Genomic DNA, 20,260 nt, shown 5'->3' with positions numbered 1-20,260 from the left:
GATAATTTGAAAATGAAATGAATAAACGTAAATTGAGAAATTAAAATTTAGTAGCCAACATTTTACCACTGAAAAATGTAAAACCATAAAAAGTACTCATTATCAAAGCCTCATTATCATAATTATTATGATATCCATTTTTGTATTATGACATAAATGAACATAATTGTTTGGTCTTCTTGTTGTTTTGTGATGGAAAAAATGTTCCCCCTTAATTTAGGTTTCCCAGCAGATGGGTTCTACTGCATACATGTGTCTATGTGAAGATGGTATTAAACGATTTTACTCTGTACATGGCATGTAATTCATTTAATCAAAATTTCAAAAGATAGTAATTTGTATTATATTTATTTAACTATCACTATTATTTATAATTCTACTTGTACAAAACATATCTCAAAATTTTTATTATGACAAAGTTGACTTGTAAAGCTATCTTGTATATATATAATGCCTTGCTTGACAGACCAAGATTTGCATTATTTTCAGAACAATAACAAAAAAACATAAATAGGATGGTATTAGTCAACCTGCACTTGAAACCTGAAAAGGTGCCTGGTTAGGCATTTGATCCTTGCGAAGATCACCTTAATGACAATATTTATAACTATTAAAATAGTCAGACAATGATATTGTGACAATATAAATAACAAGGTAATTTTGATTGTCAGCTTATCTGTATGTGTATAATAACTATAAAAACATAAAATCCGTATATAAAAATATTTAAAAACAACCATATAGTCTTCATCATAAACCAATAAGACGGTCGATTTGTTCCAAATACTGTGTTTTCATAGGCAAAAAATATCTTCTTTCATCAGGAAAACTTGCACACTGAAACAAATTGATTTAGAAAATCATTTTTTTGTATGTATCAGCAGAGGAAGGAAAATGAACAAATTTGTTTTCACTTTTCAAAAAGGGGAGAAGCCTTGAGAGCCGCATTTAGCCTTCAGACTACTATAGAAAAACAATAGAAAACATGTTTGAATTACTGTATTATAATTACGTTCTGCTTGCACTGTTGACATGAGTGGTATAATAAACACCGTAAAACAATGAATGTCTTTTATAGTATTAAAGATTACACTTACATCTGTTTCGTTTGTTCCTGGTCGAATACATGTCTTCCAATGATCATTCTGACGTATAGTTACATCAACTTTACCCCTTTTTAGTACTGGTAGTATATGACCTTCAGTTGTAAATATATATTTATTGCTTTCTTTGTTCACATGATTATCAACATCAAATAACTAACATTTGATAAAAAATAAATACAAATTATTATGAATGTTATGTGTGAAAGCATAATTTTTGCCCATCTAGAGATGTCATTTAACAAAATTCTATATGGGGGTGACTCAAGTACTCAATTTTTAAAATAAAGATTCATTTTGTGGGATCCTCCTATTTTAGAATATTATACAGTAGACTCTCCTATTACCGGAAACCCTCTCAAAACCAGACTATTCTTAATGCCCAAGCTCAAAGGTGTCCAGTATTGGGAGAGTTAACTGTAGTACAGTAATAATAAAAATAAAGAAAATTATGTGGGTCACCGTTCATTCCGAGTAACAATAATAGATTTAAACAAGAGCAATCAGAGATTAAACACTTCCAAAATTAAAAATGATTGGGATCCGGGTCTGGATTGCCTCATTACATTCATTTGTAGCTATATAACTTTCAGTCATTTAAACAAAGATCCATTTAAAATTAGTAAATATTAAAAAGTGATTGAGAATGAGATCTTTGTCCAAATTTCCCCCAAAATTTAATGGAGTTGTCTGTGACCATCTATCAGTGGTAAATGTGATTAATATTCGTCGTTTAGGGCTCGTTTCTAATGAAAAATAAAAAAGAACGTTTTTTTTTAAAACCGGTTTCGGCACTTGTTTATAAGTAAAGATCGCATTACAGCTCAATTTTTACACCAATAAAACCGGTTCCGTCCATGTGCGTTTACTATGTCATTATATACCACAATGCAGTTCGTTAGGCGGAAGCGCAATTGGATCGAGGTCATGTTTATTTTTTTCGCATAGCGCGATCGTCAAGCATTGCATCCATTAAGCCTGTCATTATTACCTGAAATGCCTTGGTTAAAGTATAGGTATGTTGCACCCTCCGATAAGTTGAACTCGTCTTTCACACGCTTTACAATATTCTTATAAACATGTGAGTCTTCTCCGACTCCTGGCTATATAGCCTCCTCCTCATTTTTTCTTCTCCCCACATATTTATTACGAACCTCGTAATTGCATTGGTCTACATTTTTTAGTTAAATAAAATACTCACTATCTAGACAAATGAAAATAACTAGGCATACTGTTGGTCCTATCGCTGTGAGTTGACCGCAATCGTCCCAGTGCAGCAGAGATCAGTTCTTGGGTCAAATTGAGACCTTGTTTGTGTTGCTAAAAATTACTCCGCAGAAACCGGTTTCAGAACGGTTCTTTGCGATCGAGACCGGAATAAATTCGAGTTTTTTAAACTGTTTTTAAGATCGGTTCTTTTTTGTGGAGACCCATTTCTGCTGGAGACCCATTTCTTGAAAAATAACGGTATTCAAAACCGTATTTTCTGCTCAATAGAAACAGGCCTTTAGTTTTTCTGTTATCTTGCTCACAAACGCACAACAAAATTTGCAGACAAAAATATAACCCCATTGGCAGAGATAATGGGAATGTTTTTACACAAATTTGCCCATTTGCAAGTGCACAGATTTTTTATTTTATTAAATTATTCTTAAATATCTTTCTATTTTTATTTTATATAAAAAAAGCATCACATGTTTCATCATTATTTCCACTGTGTAGGTCTAGATCTCATCGTACGCTAAAACGGTACTGTCGACCGTTTTCCCTTACTACGCGTCATACGGTAATCCCCAACTGTTCAGACACATTTTTTTAGCCTATTAGGCAAAAACGCTATAACACCATGGGTCTGAACAGGGCCTATATAACAAAAAACATTGAAAAAGCAACAAAGGGTATGTACATGATTATAAGAAGTTTTCTCACCAAAAATAGATATTTACATGTTTCACTTAAAAAGAAACTTTCCATTCTGTCTTCATGTGTTTTGTCAACAACGTTGTGTAAAGTGGCATATCCACAACTATAAAAATAAGTAAAGATAAATATAGATATAGATAGAGATAAAGATATCATGAAATAAATGTACCAACAAAACTATAGTGCAGGTTAACTGAGGCTTCTATAAAAGTTGGTAATGGCTGATTTATATATTTGTAACATCAGGGATGATGCTTGGATTTGTGCCAAGACCAAAGTATAAAGTACTACATTTGTGATGAGCAAAATAAGGCTTTACAGACCAAATGTTAGTGTATAACGACAATGCATTGAATAAATGACAAACACTGAGAGCAGTGTATATATCCAAGCTAAATGGGCAAGATTTTTAGTACTGTCTTGTTATCAGACTTACTTGGTTCTTGAATGCTTTTCAATACTTTGAAGAATTTCACTACCAACTCGCAAATAAAATGGATTTTTTGTTGCCTGAAATAAATAATTGAAAGATCATTTTCATTAAAAAAGGACGACAATAGAAATCACAGAATTATATAAATTGTTTTTACATTGTGAACTTCTAGGCTAAATATCTCAAAAGTTGGAGTTGCGACTCTGCGCCGCTTTTCTGATGTCAGGCCTCATATTACTTAACCTAACCCTAGAAATAATCTCTCTCTAAAAAGAAGAAGCTCATGGGATTCGAATCACATTATTACATCAACATGCAAGTCAGGTCAATGTTTCCGTAACACCTAATGCGTCAATAAGGTAGAGGAATAACTAACGCAAAACAAAACAAAACCATTGACTCTGTATGACAATCGTTGGTTCCCACCTCTAACATAGGCAACAGATATTGTATTTACCGACAGAAAAAGTACAATCGTTTTGCTGTTTGCGATGCCAACTAGACTAGTGGGAGGTGCCATTTTATCATGAATTTCAAGTGCAAGAGTACCAATTTCGACCACCTAAACACCACCAACTAGATTTGAACTCATCTTCTTTGACGAGTTCGGGTTATCCGTGCAAACGCAACATGCACATACGTTAAAATATGAATGGCGACAATTATTTTGCCATCCTATGACACAAATTAAATATGTTTACAGTGCTGTAACTATTTTGTGTCATAAAGCATAACAGTTTTATGGAATACTGTACACTGAATATGTTATATACAGTGTAGCATAGAAGAAATTACAAAACCCATCTATTATTCCAAATTTTAACATGATGACGTCATCAAATGAAACATGATAGAAGATAATAATCTAAATAATTACATTTTTGGGCACATAAAAGTGATTTGCGCTCTCTTTTAAACATGATGAACTTTTATGAAAAAGATGAAAATCAGACTTTTTGAATTCAACTGGCCATATGATGACGTCATATTCCATCAGATAGACAAAATTTTTATATGAATTCATCTACAATTCAACAGCTTCCATAATAAGTTTTAATCATGTGGGTCACTTTTCATTCCGATGAGCTATAACAGATTAAAATATACTGTATAGATGAAATTAAGGAACTCACATTATTATAATTTTTTGGTATGATGACGTAATAAAAAAAATTTGATTTAGAACATATTAAAATCTAAAAGTTACAGCAGAAACTCAGCTAACTCAAAAACTCGGCTATCAGGGTTTCATTCGATTTCAAACAAAAGCTCATATCTCTCGATGTAATTTTATATACTTTTTCCACACAATATACTCCTATGTTTTATGAATATATTTAATTTGATCTTTATGTACTGTTCTCACTTCTGAGGACGATCAAAGCATATTGATCGAAACGTCGAGAAACTCAACAGTTCTTTTCAGAACTAATACACGTGGTGTACTGCAAACTTTATATCAACATTTGATTTTGCCATGCAAACCTTTAAACAATCTTTATGTACTACTATACCTTCATATGCGCGATCCGAAAACAAACAAAAAACTAAATTTGCTATCGCCATCAAAAGCCAACTTAGTTGAAACCAACCATGCAGGAAGTTGCAAGGTGATTGACACACCTTACCGCGAACCCAGAAATTACTTCTACCGTGCAATAGAGTTAAAAATCTACCGATGAAATCATAAATTTTGTTATAAAACTCTTTATAATATCTTCCTAAGACAGAAATATGGAACAATATCGTAAAAGTGGAAACAATGCTATCAAATCTACGTTTCACGTCACATCTGAGATAGATAAGGTAGGTAACCAAGGCGGAGATTTGTCCTGAAGTTTTTCCATTGTGCTCGCCTATGTCAGAATTAACCATAATTTATATATAGATACCATGCATTTATTGTGTCAGCATCCTCGTTGCCATTAAGACAGTCAAGGAATGAGAGTGGTTGATTCTTCAACTTGTGTACCTTTTATTCTTTTTTTTGCTTTCCTATAAATTTATCATTCAAATTCCATTTTATTTCCTAATGCTTGTTTTTCTTGAAACATTTTCATATATATTGCGGTTTACATTGATAGGCTGCCAGCCATACATTATTAGGTGGTCATAGACGTCAATTTGAGTGCTTGGTTCAGTTGCTTGGTTAGACGTTCCTTGGTTTTGCTTCTTGGATGTTTCGAGATATGAGAAGCAATCTTCCAATGCTAACATTGACTGCCATTTTGTAGTCATATCACCAAGCCAAGGAACCAATTTCAGGAGTGAGATTGTTAGAAGTGGCAAAGAGGTTTTGACGTTTACAGCATTTTATGATTTTATCTGCTTCAAGTTACTAAATGTTTTTATAGTTTCATTTTCTTTTCAGGGAGTCCACAACCAGACTTTGCTTAAAAACTTCAAAAAGCTTAACTCCTTTTTTATCATCTCTGTTTAAGATATATTTCTTGACTTCTTTTGAAATTATTACGACAATATTAAAAGACAATGTTAAAAAAAGTGTTGATTTTGTTATGAATGTATTTTGATGGAATCGTGAAGGATTTTTGTGTTTTGTGTTGAAGAGCGAGTTCGATGGGTGTCCAGTTCGATTTCCTCATCTTGAGTAATGCCAACAAGACCACCAACCCATTTTAACTGTTTTCCTTCTGTTCTAGAGCCTGATCTGGGAAATTTATTTAAATAAAGATTTTTTTCTTTACATTCAAATTAATTGCATTCTTTTATTCTCTGTCATTGGGTCATCTACATCAAGCCAACTGTATCAGACGAGCATATAAATGAAAACCAGTCATGGGCAAAACGAATCTGCAAGATACCCTCCTAATAGTACGTGTTATAATTGGGGTGTCTAGAAAACCCAGATCTAGAAAACTCAGATATATCTGATTTTTCTAGATCTATAAAACTCAGATATCTGACTTTTCTAGATCTAGAAAACTCAGATATATGACTTTTCTAGATCTAGAAAACTCAGATATCAATATCTGAGTTAACTAGAAATCATCAAATGATTTGTTGGTAGGTCATTTGGATCATTCCATTATTAATCAGAAGGTAGGTCATTTGAAATACTAGAGTATTATTAAAACTGATAATAATAATTACTGTGTACGTTTTCTTACTAATATTGTAACATGTAGAAGCGGCCTACGGCTTAAATCATAAAAAAAATACAGTGCACGTTACCGTTAAAATGTAGGCTTAAGAATTAGGTATGTACGAGTTGGTGTGGGTATGAGTTGATTGAGGTACGAGTTAGCCAAGTTGGGAATAGGTACGAGTTATCTTGGGTACGAGTTGACCACTTCTAGCCTAGTAGTGCCAGGCCTACTCTTCGCGATACATCGCGATAGCGCCCACGCGTTGAGCCTTGAATTGAGTTTGCTTAGCTAGACTAGGCCTAAATGCTAGCCCACATTTTAAAAGGTGTATACTGTATTTCTTTATGATTTAAGTTGTAGGCTGCTACTACAAGTTACAATAATTATTATTATTATTAGTAAGAAAATGCATAATAATACTGTAGTATTTCAAACAAGCTACCCTCTGATTAATAATGAAACAATCCATTTGATGATCTTGGTTTTCTAGTTCCATTCTGATCTAGAAAACTGAGATCTGAGTTTTCTAGATCTGAGTTTTCTAGACACTCATAATTACCATCAAATTTACTACTTTTAGCCAAATCATAAATCTTCAATTAATTTGTTTATAGTGAAATTTTAACAAATGTTGCTGGTTGATATTCAACTAACACCAATAAGAAACAGAGAAAATATAAAAACAAAATGAGAAAAACATTATCAAAAAAATAAATCCAAACCTGGTATAAAAAGTAGGTAGATTCTGCAAGTTCAGGTCGAAGGGGGTAAAAGAAAACTTCAGGTTTTTTCAAGTGCCAGTTGTAACGTTCGGGGAGGGCGCCATATTTTCTCCAGATAGCATAATAAATTGCATGATTACATATTGCCTCGTCAATGTCACCTTTCAAAACCTGAGAAGAAAAAATATGTGGATATAGTGGATTCCATTAACCAAATAAGTGCAAAATTTTAAAATACTACTACTAGTTGTTAATTTCTTCAAAACTGATACCCACTTCCCACTTGGTGGTTTTCAAAATTCATTACAATAAAAATCTTGTTGTAAAGCTGTTGGAAAAGCTCTTTCTTAGTTATCCGAAACAACAAGCCCCATGTGCAATATGTTAAAAAATGCATACATATATAAAGATGTAACTCCTACGAAAATAATAAAATATAGGAAAGATTGGGGTTCAAATACGCAACATGCGCTTTATCAAATTTAATAAATAGCACAGAAGAGAAAAAACCCTATTAAAAAAATTTGAGTGGCCATAATATGATGACAACCCTTGTCAAGTAAAAATGTTACATGAATTCACATCTACAAATCATCAGCTTCCATAATAAGTGAAAAAAAAAAACAGTTGATCACCATCCATCCTGATAAGCTATGATCTAGATTCAAAATATATTTTTTCATAAATTTGCATGAAATTAGCCTTTTTAAACGCATGATTTTTAAAGTGTATGTGTGTCGTTACTTGGCAACTAAAGTTCATAAAAATGAATGAATTTTATCACAGAAGGTATACAGAACAAGTAATTCAAAAATTGTCTTTCTGCACTATGTATATGCTGTGTGAAAAATGCGCATACATAAAAGGCAAACAAATTATACAATTTTGAAATCCTAAAAATGTCATGAAATGTGTAGACAATTGATTAGCAATTAATCTTGTGCATTTTAAATGAATGTGCGTGTGTAACTTTGTGTGAAACATGCCATTTTTACTTCACAGAAAATTGACCATTTATATGAATTTTAAAGTGTCAATACAAAATGAGGTTCTTATGCATCTATATATAAATTATGGTTAATTCTGACATAGACGAGCACAATGCAAAAAATTTGGTACAAATCTCTGCCTTGGATACCTACCTTATCTATCTCAGATGTACCGCGAAACGTAGATTTGATAACATTAGTTTTCACATCGACGCTATTATTCCATTTTTGTCTTTTACGACAAAATTTAGCGTTACCTATCGAAATTGTGGATATCACAGGGTTATTTTCACACACTTGCGCTGTTGTTCAGTTCCGTCACTTCCGGCAAAATGGCCGTTGGTGGCGGCATTCGATATTAAATACAAAAATATTTTAGTGGTTCAACGTATTGTGAACTACTGAAATTAGATTCTATTTATTAACCATTTAGGCCTAATCAAATTTAGGTGCGATTCAATGTTACTATAGGAGGCCTGGTAGGCCTACCAGGGAAACACCTTTACTGTTTATATTATCGATTATTTCTGTTGCTTCCTCTATTTATAATAATTATAAATGGTGTGTACTATGACCAATATAGGCCATTCGATATTAAATACAAAAATATTTAGTGGTTCAACGTATCGTGAACTACTGAAATTAGATTCTATTTATTAATCATTTAATCAAATTTAGGTGCGATTCAATGTTACTATAGGAGGCCTGGTAGGCCTATCCAGAGAAACACCTTTACTGTTTATATTATCGAATATTTCTGTTGCTTGCTCTATTTATAATAATTGTAAATGGTGTGTACTACGATCGATATATAAGTAGGCTACGACAGTTGTTATTTGATAATTTGTGATATAAATGTTAAAGCACCACTGACGTCATCCACTTTGATAAACTATGCTTTTGGTCTCTTGGTACGGTCACGTTAGAGACTGTTTCAGTGATTGATGACCCCTATTAACGGTTTCCTCTATAATATAATAATATATTGTATATTACACGTATACTGGTCTTTACAATTATATTATTTGCATTAATACCAATTGTTGTAAAGTTTTTACATCATTACAGGATAATTAATGTACATTATTTTTAATTACATCTATTGAGTGACTTTTTTTCCACTTTACTTTCCTATAACCACCGATTGCTGTCAAGTGTCCATACATCAACACTGACAGGGGACATAATCAATCATAATTAGTATACATTTCGCATCTTACCAAACTTATTTTCAGTTCAGGTTCAAATCTCACACACTCATTCGCCAGAAGACCAAATATAATAATTAGCGTTGTTCATGTTTTCGAGAACCATTCGGGTACACCCACTAGAGGGTCGCGAGCGAACCATCTAGTCTATATAAATTTACGTAAGGGCAAAATTTGGTAAATCGCACCTTACTTCTAAAATTTTTACTCGATGGTATATAAAGTTGGTTCGTAATTTGTTGTTGCTCAGATTATTCTCTTCCGAAATTGCTAACTTCCTGTTTCATTTTGATAACCCCTTGTTATTGTCAGGATTTTTTATTTTTTCTATCTTATTCTTTTTTCTTTCCCAGAATTCTGTGTCACGTCTCTAATTCGTATCAACATAACATCGTATAACTTTGTCAGAAGATTGATCTCTAACTGTAGAAGAAGTGCAGGAAACTTTTTTTGTACGTTTTATGACTTTAGAGTCGCGCAGCGTAAGTTGCACGCAATTTTATGAATTTCGCGTATTTAACATAGATCGAAACCCAAATAACAATTCAAATTGAAACTTAGCAAAAGTGTAATTTATATCATGCGCTAATATAACTTTCTGTGGAAAAAAAATGGCATGTTTCACAGAAATTTATTAAAAATTTAAATGCGAAAAAACAATTTCTAATCAACTTTCTAAGCGTTTCATGTAATTTTAAGCATGTCAAAAATTCCAACGTGCGCGCAAATATTTAAGCGTGCAGTGCGCACGTAGCGCTAAAAACATCTTTTTTCACATGGTTTATTTTTCTCCAGCCTTTTTTAGTAATTTTACCAACTTAACAATTTTGACCTAAAATCACGTCAAAATTCGTCAAAGTTATGCTTTCTAAACTACAGTCATAGTTTCTAAACTACACGGTGAAGTTTATTTTTATTACATATTCTGGAAGTAGATGAGTTGTTGATATCAGATTATGCATCAATATGGCTAACCGGACATTGTGACGTCATCGTATGGCCACTATATATGGCCACTGAATATAAAATATAGGATTTTTGTCTCTTTCGTCATAGCTCATCACATTTAATAGAGCGCATTTCCACTTATCGGTATTCTATTTCCCCCCATTTTTTTATATTGTCTAGTCAATCAATTATCTTTCGCATGATTTACCATTTTTTAAATTGTGATGATGTCATCATGTTCAAAAGTGTGAATAACTTGGGTCACTTATTTTCATCATTCCATTAAATTTAAATATGTTATAGCTCCTCAGAATGAAAAGTGATACTCATGATTAAAACATTTTCTTGAAGCTCTTGAATTGTAGATACGAATTCATGCCCATCGGCTGTTGTGACATCATCATATGGCCAGTTGAATTATAAAAGTTGTATTTTCATATTTTTCATGACATTTAAAAGAGTGCGCATCCATATTCTACGTATCCAAATTTATTCAACACCTAAAATATGTTGTTACTCAGATAATTCCCTTCCAAATTTCATTTGATGACGTCATCATTTTAAAAATTGGAATAAAAGACGGGTCCCATTATTTTGACCTATTCTGCACTGTATGTATGTATACGATATATAGTGCAAGGAACATTTTCGCCAGTGTAGCGTAGCAAAAAGCTATACAAAACAACCTTATTGCTACACATTTTGAAAATTGTGTAGCAAAAAATACAATACAAAACTATGTTTCTCGACTTAAAAATCAGTTTGATTAGCAATATTGCTAAACAAAATTTTTAAATGAAAATTTTCCCTGTAGTGTATACTGTACAGTATATACTTAGACACAGAATAACGTGACCTACTTAATTTCGTATTTCAAACTGTTATAACTCCTCAGAATGACAAAGTAACCCACATGATTAAAACTTATTATGGAAGCTGTTGAATTGTATGAATTCTTATAAAAATGTTGTCTATCTGATGTCAAATTTTGAGCATCGGCTGTGGTGACGTCATCATATGGCCAGTTGAATTTAAAAAGTCAGATTTTCATCTCTTTCGTAAAAATTCACCTCATTTAAATAGCTCACTTTGTCTAAAATTCTTCAAATTTTCATTAATGTAATTATTTAGATAATTATTTTCTAAAATTGCTATCTTTATATTACATTTTGATGATGTCATCAAGTTAAAAATTGGATCAAAAAATAATTTGTAATTTGTAAAGTAATTTCATCTTTGCTACACTGTATACCAAACATATACAGATTATTCAGTAAATACTGTTATGCTTTATGACACAAAATAGGTACGACAATTCAACACTGTAAACATATTTAATTCATGTCATAGGATGGCATAACAATTGTCGGCGTTCATATAATGTATGTGGTGCATGTTGTGTTTATGCGGATAACCCAAATTTGTCAAAGTGACAATAGAGTTCAAATCTAGTTAGAAATTACTTTTGCGCATTTTAAATGTAAATGCGCATGTGCACGAAATTTTGTGTGAAACAGGCCATTTTTACTCCATAGAAAGTTGACACATGATATGAATCATAATTTTATTACGTTTCATTAAAATATACTTGTTGGTTCTAAATTTATGATCATAGAAATTCATATTTTACATATCTACAATTCATCAGCTGCCTTAATATATTTTTTAAAATAGGGGTCACCAGCCATCCTGAGGAGCTATAACCGATTAAAAATAGATATATTTTTGCACAAATTTGCATTAAATTACCTATTTTTTAGCACACACTTATTAAAGATTAATGTACATGTGCGTCATATATTGTTTGAAGGTTTGCATGGCAAATGTTGATATATTTGCGGTACACCACATATATTTCTGAAAAGAACTGTTGAGTTTCTCGACGTTTCGATCACTCCTGAGGACGATCAAAGCATATCGATCGAAACATTGAGAAACTCAACAATTCTTTTCAGAACTAATATTTGTGGTGTACCACAAACTTATATATTAACATGTGCATCATATTTTGCAATTAAAGTTCATCAAAATGAATGAAATCTACTACAAGGTATGTAATACAAAAATCAATTGCAAAAACTATTTTTCTACCCTTTGTACGAGCTGGGCGCACAGGTATGCGCACAAAACACAAAAACAATTGAAATGCTTAAAAAATGACCTGAAATGTACGCGAAATTCATTATAAATAAATTTTACATGCGTATGCGCGAAACATGTGTGGAACATGCAATTTTTACTCCATAGAAAGTTGACCCATGATATGAATTATAATTTTATTAAGCTTCATTAAAAAACATTTGTTGGTTCTAAATTTATGATCAGTCATATAAATTCATGAAATCGCTCGTTAAGCGTACAGTACATGTGTAAAGTTTCATTTAAAAAAGGCTGTTAGCTTTAAATTTATAGTCAATTTAAGAATTTCAGACAATCGCACGTAGTTGCGCTATTTTCATTAAACTACAGTCAGGTGCACAACTACAGATATACATGCATCTACTGGTCAAGTTAGAACATAACTGTTTCGCCGTTTTAATGATATGCGAGAGCGATAGCCTAAACAAAAATCATTGATCTCACAAAATAATTTAAGTGCTCTCATAGTTTTTTGTATTGCATTTTGGGTATAAATGTTAACAGTTTTTTTGTTAATGACAGCAAATTTAAAGAGTTATTTGGGAGCAGAAATTTAGTATGAAGTATCAATTATGTACCAGGTCATCTACACCGCAGTCCCATTTAAAAAAAAAACAAAAAAAAAACACAGCTCTGCCTATAATATCTTGTCAATTCTGCTACACGTCGACTGTTTTGCTAGGCCTAGGCTAATTCCAGGCTAGGTGGTGATTTGGTTTTCGAGTTGGTGCTTGCCGTTGTAGGCCTAGCTTCTTTCTAGGCCTGGTGTATTCACCAAAAAAGGTATAAGTGAAAATAGTTCATAGATACAAATAACGCGGCGCACTCTTGGGTATTCACAATGTAAGTAAAAGTTTTTTTCTGCAGAAGTGAATAGCTTTTTAAAACTGCAATATGGCTCATTCGAAATCTGATTTTATTAAATCTTCCTTTTTCATGTTTTTGGGAGACAATACATCTTTAATTTACCAATAAAAGTATCATTTAATGAAAGAAGAACAATAATTAAAATGCAACACAAAACACTATAAATAAGTTACCTGAACTCCTGAGAATGCTGCCTGTAACGAGTCAATCCATGAATTAATCGTCTTACCATCCTCCATTCTCACATTAACATACATAGGGGTTTCACCTACTCCCGAATTACATTCAGGCCTCCTGTTGTGTAAATGGTAAGAAGTTGGGGGTAAACATGCAAACTGAGAAAACCTTTTCATTCTTTTCAATGAATAATAAACTATAAACATCAATATTAATTTAGATTTTAACTTAACTTTAACTTTATACTGTACATGCAAATGTAAGGTGTAGGAAATGTGAGCCTAGAAAGTTGTTTATACCATCAATGACCTTAACATTTTGACTGCCAAACACGAAGATCTTCGTTTTTGGAAACACAACGCTTGACTGCCAAACACGAAGATCTTCGTTTTTCGCGTTTTTTTACGAAATCTGGTAGATAGGTTAATTATTGGTATATACTATAAATATGAACACTATATTCGGTCTGGACCGTAAATATTTTACAATTTGAAAGTAACTAATCTGGTTACGAACGACTGTCAAAATGGTACCTGTCGAAATAACAAACACCGCGCATCACAGTAGCGCGTAGAGCGCTGGCTTGGCGCATTGTGTATCGGTCGCGCGCTAGCTATGCTGCCGAAGCATTACAAAGGTTTTTGTGGATTGACATATTTGTTTGTTATCTGAATAAAAAATAATGAAGTCATTTTCAATATGAAGTCTTTAATTTTATTATTGTATGTATACCCTAATTGTTTTGGTGTTTTACTGAAAGTGACCAAGTTTCACGCAACCAACTTGTTTTGAAATGGTATGAATATTATCATCAGTTTACTATCTAGGCTAGTAGTACTACTACTAGGCTAGCCTAGGCCTAGTCGTAAAACGGTTCCGGACCAACTTTAGGCCTGGTTAACTAGGCCTGGTGTCTTTACTATGTGGATTTTGGCGAAACATTGATGTAAGAATTATGATTTATAAAATGTAATACATTTTTCAATAGTGATAACTTGTTTTTATAGGCCTATCGGTGCCGTGTTTGTTGATCTCACCGGGCGATATTTTCATATTGTGATGTCTTGCACAAAATCGCGAATATCTCGACTTTCTTGCGTGAAACTACGAAAAACTAAAAAAGTGGGTTACTTTCATTTTACTATTACGATTTACATATTGAGATTTAAAAATCGTTCTTGGTACCATTGTAAAGCTAAAATCTTTATGATTATTTTAGTCTAAATTACATATAAATCAGGTCACATACATGGTTTCAATCAGCTTTAATAAAAACATCTAATTGGGCTAAAAACGCTGGCGGTGGCAGTTTCTAACTGGAAAAACCTCTGGCAGTCAAAGTGTTAATTAAAATGGACAAGGAATGGATTTTTTTTAAATTTTAAAATGGTGTTTGGAGGTTATTCAAATTCACCACCTTGGGGAAGTCAATCGCAAACAATTTGCGGTTGATAACATTTTGCAAATAAAATCCTATTCGTTCCTGTCACCAAATACTGTTTTTTGGCAATAACTTTTTAAATCTATAGAACATTTGTGTCATAGTATATAATGTATATTTGGTATACACTATACAGTGAACATAGGTAAAATTACAGAACCAACTTAAACGACATCATCAAAATAAAACAAATTAAATTAGAAATAAATTTTGCGCATTTCGAAATTTTAAATGCATGTGAATTAAACTTTTACCAAGTGTCAATAAAAAAATAAAGTTTGGTTTTTATTCTATGATCATCATAACAACTAAAAAGCTATAATGCAACAACATTATATTTCATTATTGATCTTACCCTCTTCTATTAAATTTCCTCAAGTTTTCATATGCTTCATTGAACAACTGCAAGTCTCTTTCTTCACCAAACATGATAAATGACTGAAATAAAAAACAAGTTGATAAACTAATTGATATTCTAAAGATACTAAACCATCTTTGATATCAGTTTGCTATTGCACGTAACCAGTTCAAAAACAGTATTTTTGTATGTGTCTATAATTTCACCACAGCAGATCAGGTAAAAGTGGAGAAGCATTAGCAACATTTTGATGTATTCAAGAGTACAAAAAACTAACTAATAAAACTTAGGATGTTTTGACAGCCTGCCGCACAGAGAGTGAGTGAGACTACTACTTTATCTGTAGTGTAGGTAGGGCCTACTAAAAGCCTATATAGATGCGATGCTATGCAGCATACAATGAAGCCGCTGTGGGTCGCTCTACACACAGACGGATGATCAGTAAACCATATAATATAAGGATATTTATTATTATCTCTACATGAATTCTGTAATCCGATTGGTCAATATTTATGAGATATAATTCTGTATTACGCCCATTTACTCAGTCAAGCGGATCAGAAGGGTAATATATCCCGTATTACCTGTTTGATGTTTCTACGTGTGCGTTGTTTATGTATTGTATTGTATTTTTATCGTTGAGCGCATGCATAGTTATGACACAAGATACTGTATATATATTTGTTTTTTTTTCTTTGTCTCTTGTCCAATTGCTTATATGTGTACACTATTGCTTATATGTCATGAAATATGGAACCAGAACGTAGATATTTCCCGTATTCCGTGAACAAGCAGGGTGTAGAGACTTTGTTTTGCCCTCAAATGACCCAGATATAGGTTCCTAATTGCCAGCAGTAAACCCAAAATCACACCTTTGTCACACACCTCGGAAGTATGCAAATTAGTAGTACAAGTTAAATAAAATATGCAAATAAGGGGGAAAAAAGTTATGGATTTTAAATATATTCTTTATCCATTCAGTAACGAAATATTAATCGTTTTTATGTTTTTTATTAATATACCACTAAACACAGTAAAACATTTGCGATGTAATACTTTGTTGAAACTGTCACCGCCAATAGTTGATTGAAATAGTACAGTACACACCACTACGATGTTATATTTTTTTGTAATATAGTATTAATTAATACAAACGTTAAGAAGCAACTGTCAGTAATAAAGTTTATTTGCATATGTGTTTATATAATGTAAAACAATTTGTGATAACAATAATAATATTTATCTAACTCAACTTTAATTAGTAGGCCTAATGGTTTTCAATTGTTTCTTATAGCCAATTCATACTTAAGTTGGTTCCTACCCACCAAAGTTGTTTTTCGTTTAGGGCATGTGATCCTTCGTAGTATCCTCTACGGGCTTTACAACGCTACTCATGTCATTGAGGGAGGGGTGGTGGTGTGGGTGGTGGTTTAACTACAATAATAATGTTGATTGTACATAATAGATGGCGACTGAAAACGCTAGCTCATTATCTGTTTAAAAAAAATACCTATATCCAACTTCTGCAGCACAAATTGAAAAAAAATGGATCGAATTTCTGTTATGAGTGTACTTAACTTGCCTTTGTGTTATTACGACACCTGAGGGAATACATGCTTGTGGAAGAAAGATTGGACACTAAGTAGTAGTAGTCAGGTGGGGCCTGAGACAAATTTTGTTAATTGACACCCCTTTGATGGACGGAAATGGTACTCTCGCACATTAACATTCATGATAAATGGCACCTCTAATTGGCGGGAAAAAACACTCTCATGCAGCATGCTACCAATGAGCAAAATGATCTATTTAAAGGATGATAACATTTGTTTCTGTATGTTATATGCGGATGCTCTGTGCGGAACCGCCCATTGTTTGATCATTTACTCAGTATTTTGTTTTGCGTTCAAGTTCAATGCGAAGGTACGTCTAGAGGAAGCCCCGAAAAAAGCACACTTTGGGTGAGAAGGCAAATTCAATGCTTATTATAGCTCTGTCTATATTTATTTACAGCAATCTGTTAAGGAAATTAAATATATCAATGCAAATATGTGGTATTGATACAGTAGAGCACATATCGGCTGGTGGCCTAGAAAAAAAATAATCGGACGCTATAATGTAAACTACAGGACTATATACTATATTATAGTGTAGTATATTAATATTCACTATAAGCCTCTATAATGATGATACACTATTGCCACTGAGCCAAGATGCTTGCTAAGCTGCGTGACAAATTGTAGGCTATGGATCCTGTTTAGTCTAGAATCGGACGTAACAGAAAATGAGTTTTGTGCATCCATATATTCTGGGTGCAAGATCTGACGTAGGGAACAAAAAAGCCTTTGTTTATTTTGGAACATTGTGGGTGGTTGGCAAAATATACAGAACGTTTGATCTCATCGCTGATGCAAGCATTTTTGTATCGTTTGTCTATTGTCACAATAATTAGAGAAGTTACCAAAAAATTGTTTAAATAACAATTTTAAGTGATGCGCAACTTACATCACAGTATTCCCCTGCAGTGTGCAACAGAATTAGACTTTACAGTCATGAAAGTAAATAACTAAAAAGGAAGAAACGACCATACTTTTAACAAGTATTCATAGAACGAATCAAGTCCAGCTCCCACTCCACTTTGTTGACCCATCCATTTTCCTGTTTGTATGTTAATCACATTTCCTAAAAATAAAAAATACAAATTCTGTAACAATTTCAAATATCATAATTAATTAGTAGTAAAGCATAAAAATAATTTTTAGTCGCGTGCAACGCGACTTTACAGCTCACTATGTCGGTCGGTTGGGTGGTCGGTAAACACTAACTTGAGCACGCGACTGCAGCCATGTTTTAAAGGAAAATGAGCAATATGACTATTACAATAACAATTTGGGATATGATAATTACCCATTTACAACTTGTATTCTCTTACCATTATATTATATTAATTGTTGTGCAATAAAATTTATAAAAAAGATGAATGTAATTTGGCTTTATTTTTCATAATTTTTTTCCCGTTACGCTATTTTTTTCTCAATTTCAGCATCAATTTCGCTCGATACACACAATATAAAACAATTAAGACTTTATTACACCATAAAACAAACAGCACAAACCTCATTTAAGCAGGCAGAGCAGTCAGAAAACTACTCAGCCTATAGTTTGAAATAACTAATTTATAATAAATAATGTTTTAACAATGTGTTAATAGTTTAATTGATGATAATATTAATCCAATAATGTGAGAATATTGTGATTTGACATACATCCTATAAATGCATGTTTTTTTTTTTAATAAAAGGGGAATCCTGATCAGCAAAAACATGTAGCACGAAATCTACAAGTAATTCGACCCCATAGCCCTATTATCGCATATTATGTGATGTCATGGTGGCCATTTTGAATCTTTTGATTTTGACCAAATCAAGGATAAAAACTGCTTTCTCTATACGGAATTCTTACGGAATGTTGTTTTCCTACTGGAGAAAGGTACGTAGAATATATGAAACTTTATAATTAATTTTATTGGTTATACAAAAAAAATTTTATTTTCAGCAAAATCATTTATTATCAACACTTCCCGTATATCAACATAAATACTGATTGTTCATCGTGAAACAAACTGTGATTTTTTGGTTTTCTTAATTCCTCATCATCCTCTTTTGAATAGTCCAATTTTGTGTGGTAGGCCCTGAAACAATATTTATCAGCATGCAAACCTTGGTTACTTGGGCAATCTTTGCAAATCCACACTGTCTTGATCTCTCTTCCAGCACTTGTGCGATGTTCACAAGCCCAGCACACCCAGCACATTTTGTCTTTCTTGTTTTTTGTGTTGGCGTCTTTAATACTCTCTTTTCACAGGGAAGTGCTTCCCAGTTAGCCTTTGTAATACTTCAGGACATGTTTCATCTTTGTTCAATCTAGGGCTTGAACACACAAGTACTATAAAAAAATCTTTGAAATCAGCCAAAAACTCATTGGTAGATGGCGTGAACTTCCGAGGAGTTTGTGAGCACTTAAAGCACACTGCATGAACATGAGAGAGCTATTTTCTTATACCACTTGTATGTTTTTCTTACAATGCTCACGCTGTGCAGCTGTTGATCCACCATATCAACTCCTCCCATGTTGTGATTATACGCAGTTATTACATGATGCTTGTGAATAAGATTTTTGTCTTTGTCGCATTTTGTAGTTGGGATCATAGCGGCCCTACCTTCCGTGGTAAGCATGCACACATCTTTTGGTTTATTGTTAGATTTGTTTTTCAGCGCTCAGAACTTTACCGCTAACATGTTTGCGACTTCATAAAACATGATGTATGTTCCCTTAATTGTCAAGTACATTTGTCCCTAGATCACTGGGGTAATCGGAATGCTTTGGGTTGCCACAAAGGTATGTATCATGATCAAGAAGGTACGTAGCCAGAGCTGGAGATGTATACAATGTGTGCATCATGTTTATAGGAATACAGTAACTGAGTAACAAGCATTTTGAGGATTAGGAACTGGATGATCTCTGAAAACATTCTCAGCTGAATATACAATAAAATCTAAACATACGCCATCTGATGTACATAGTTTATAAAACTTGATTCCAAAACGTGCACGTTTTGTTCGAATACATTGTTTGAACAGTAGTCTCCCCTTGAACAAAAGCAAGGATTCATCTACGCAGAGTTCTTTAGATGGCGAATGAACACGCTGCATTTGCTTACCTTAGTGATGCTTACCATAGTGAAATAAGGAGGCAAAGAGTATTTATTCGTAGAGGCTGCCTCCTCTCATAGTGTTTATGTGTGTGTCATATTTTTGCTTGAAAGTGTTAAGTGGGCTTCAGACAATG

At 32.9% G+C, this 20,260-nt stretch overlaps 1 protein-coding gene across 2 annotated transcripts in view; it reads right to left on the bottom strand.

Moving 5' to 3' along the window:
- Nucleotides 1-210: 210 nt before the first annotated feature.
- The window catches only part of LOC144856402 (ER degradation-enhancing alpha-mannosidase-like protein 1), a 51,508-nt gene continuing 31,458 nt past the window's right edge, over nt 211-20,260 (bottom strand). Inside the window, exons 6-13 of one of the 2 annotated variants that reach the window (XM_078714403.1) lie at nt 18,003-18,094; nt 15,413-15,495; nt 13,613-13,733; nt 7,289-7,459; nt 3,463-3,536; nt 3,033-3,129; nt 1,098-1,259; nt 211-837 (exon numbers count right to left, since the gene is read on the bottom strand). In XM_078714403.1, coding sequence (XP_078570529.1) covers nt 751-837; nt 1,098-1,259; nt 3,033-3,129; nt 3,463-3,536; nt 7,289-7,459; nt 13,613-13,733; nt 15,413-15,495; nt 18,003-18,094 — 887 coding nt within the window. In that variant the 3' untranslated portion in view covers nt 211-750. The remainder of the gene's footprint in view (nt 838-1,097; nt 1,260-3,032; nt 3,130-3,462; nt 3,537-7,288; nt 7,460-13,612; nt 13,734-15,412; nt 15,496-18,002; nt 18,095-20,260) is intronic. The other variant, XM_078714404.1, reaches the window with a different exon arrangement.

The sequence above is a fragment of the Antedon bifida genome, chromosome 11 (genome assembly GCF_963402885.1).
Source record: "Antedon bifida chromosome 11, ecAntBifi1.1, whole genome shotgun sequence".
Taxonomy (NCBI): domain Eukaryota; kingdom Metazoa; phylum Echinodermata; class Crinoidea; order Comatulida; family Antedonidae; genus Antedon; species Antedon bifida.
This window is presented reverse-complemented; position numbering and strand designations above follow the sequence as displayed.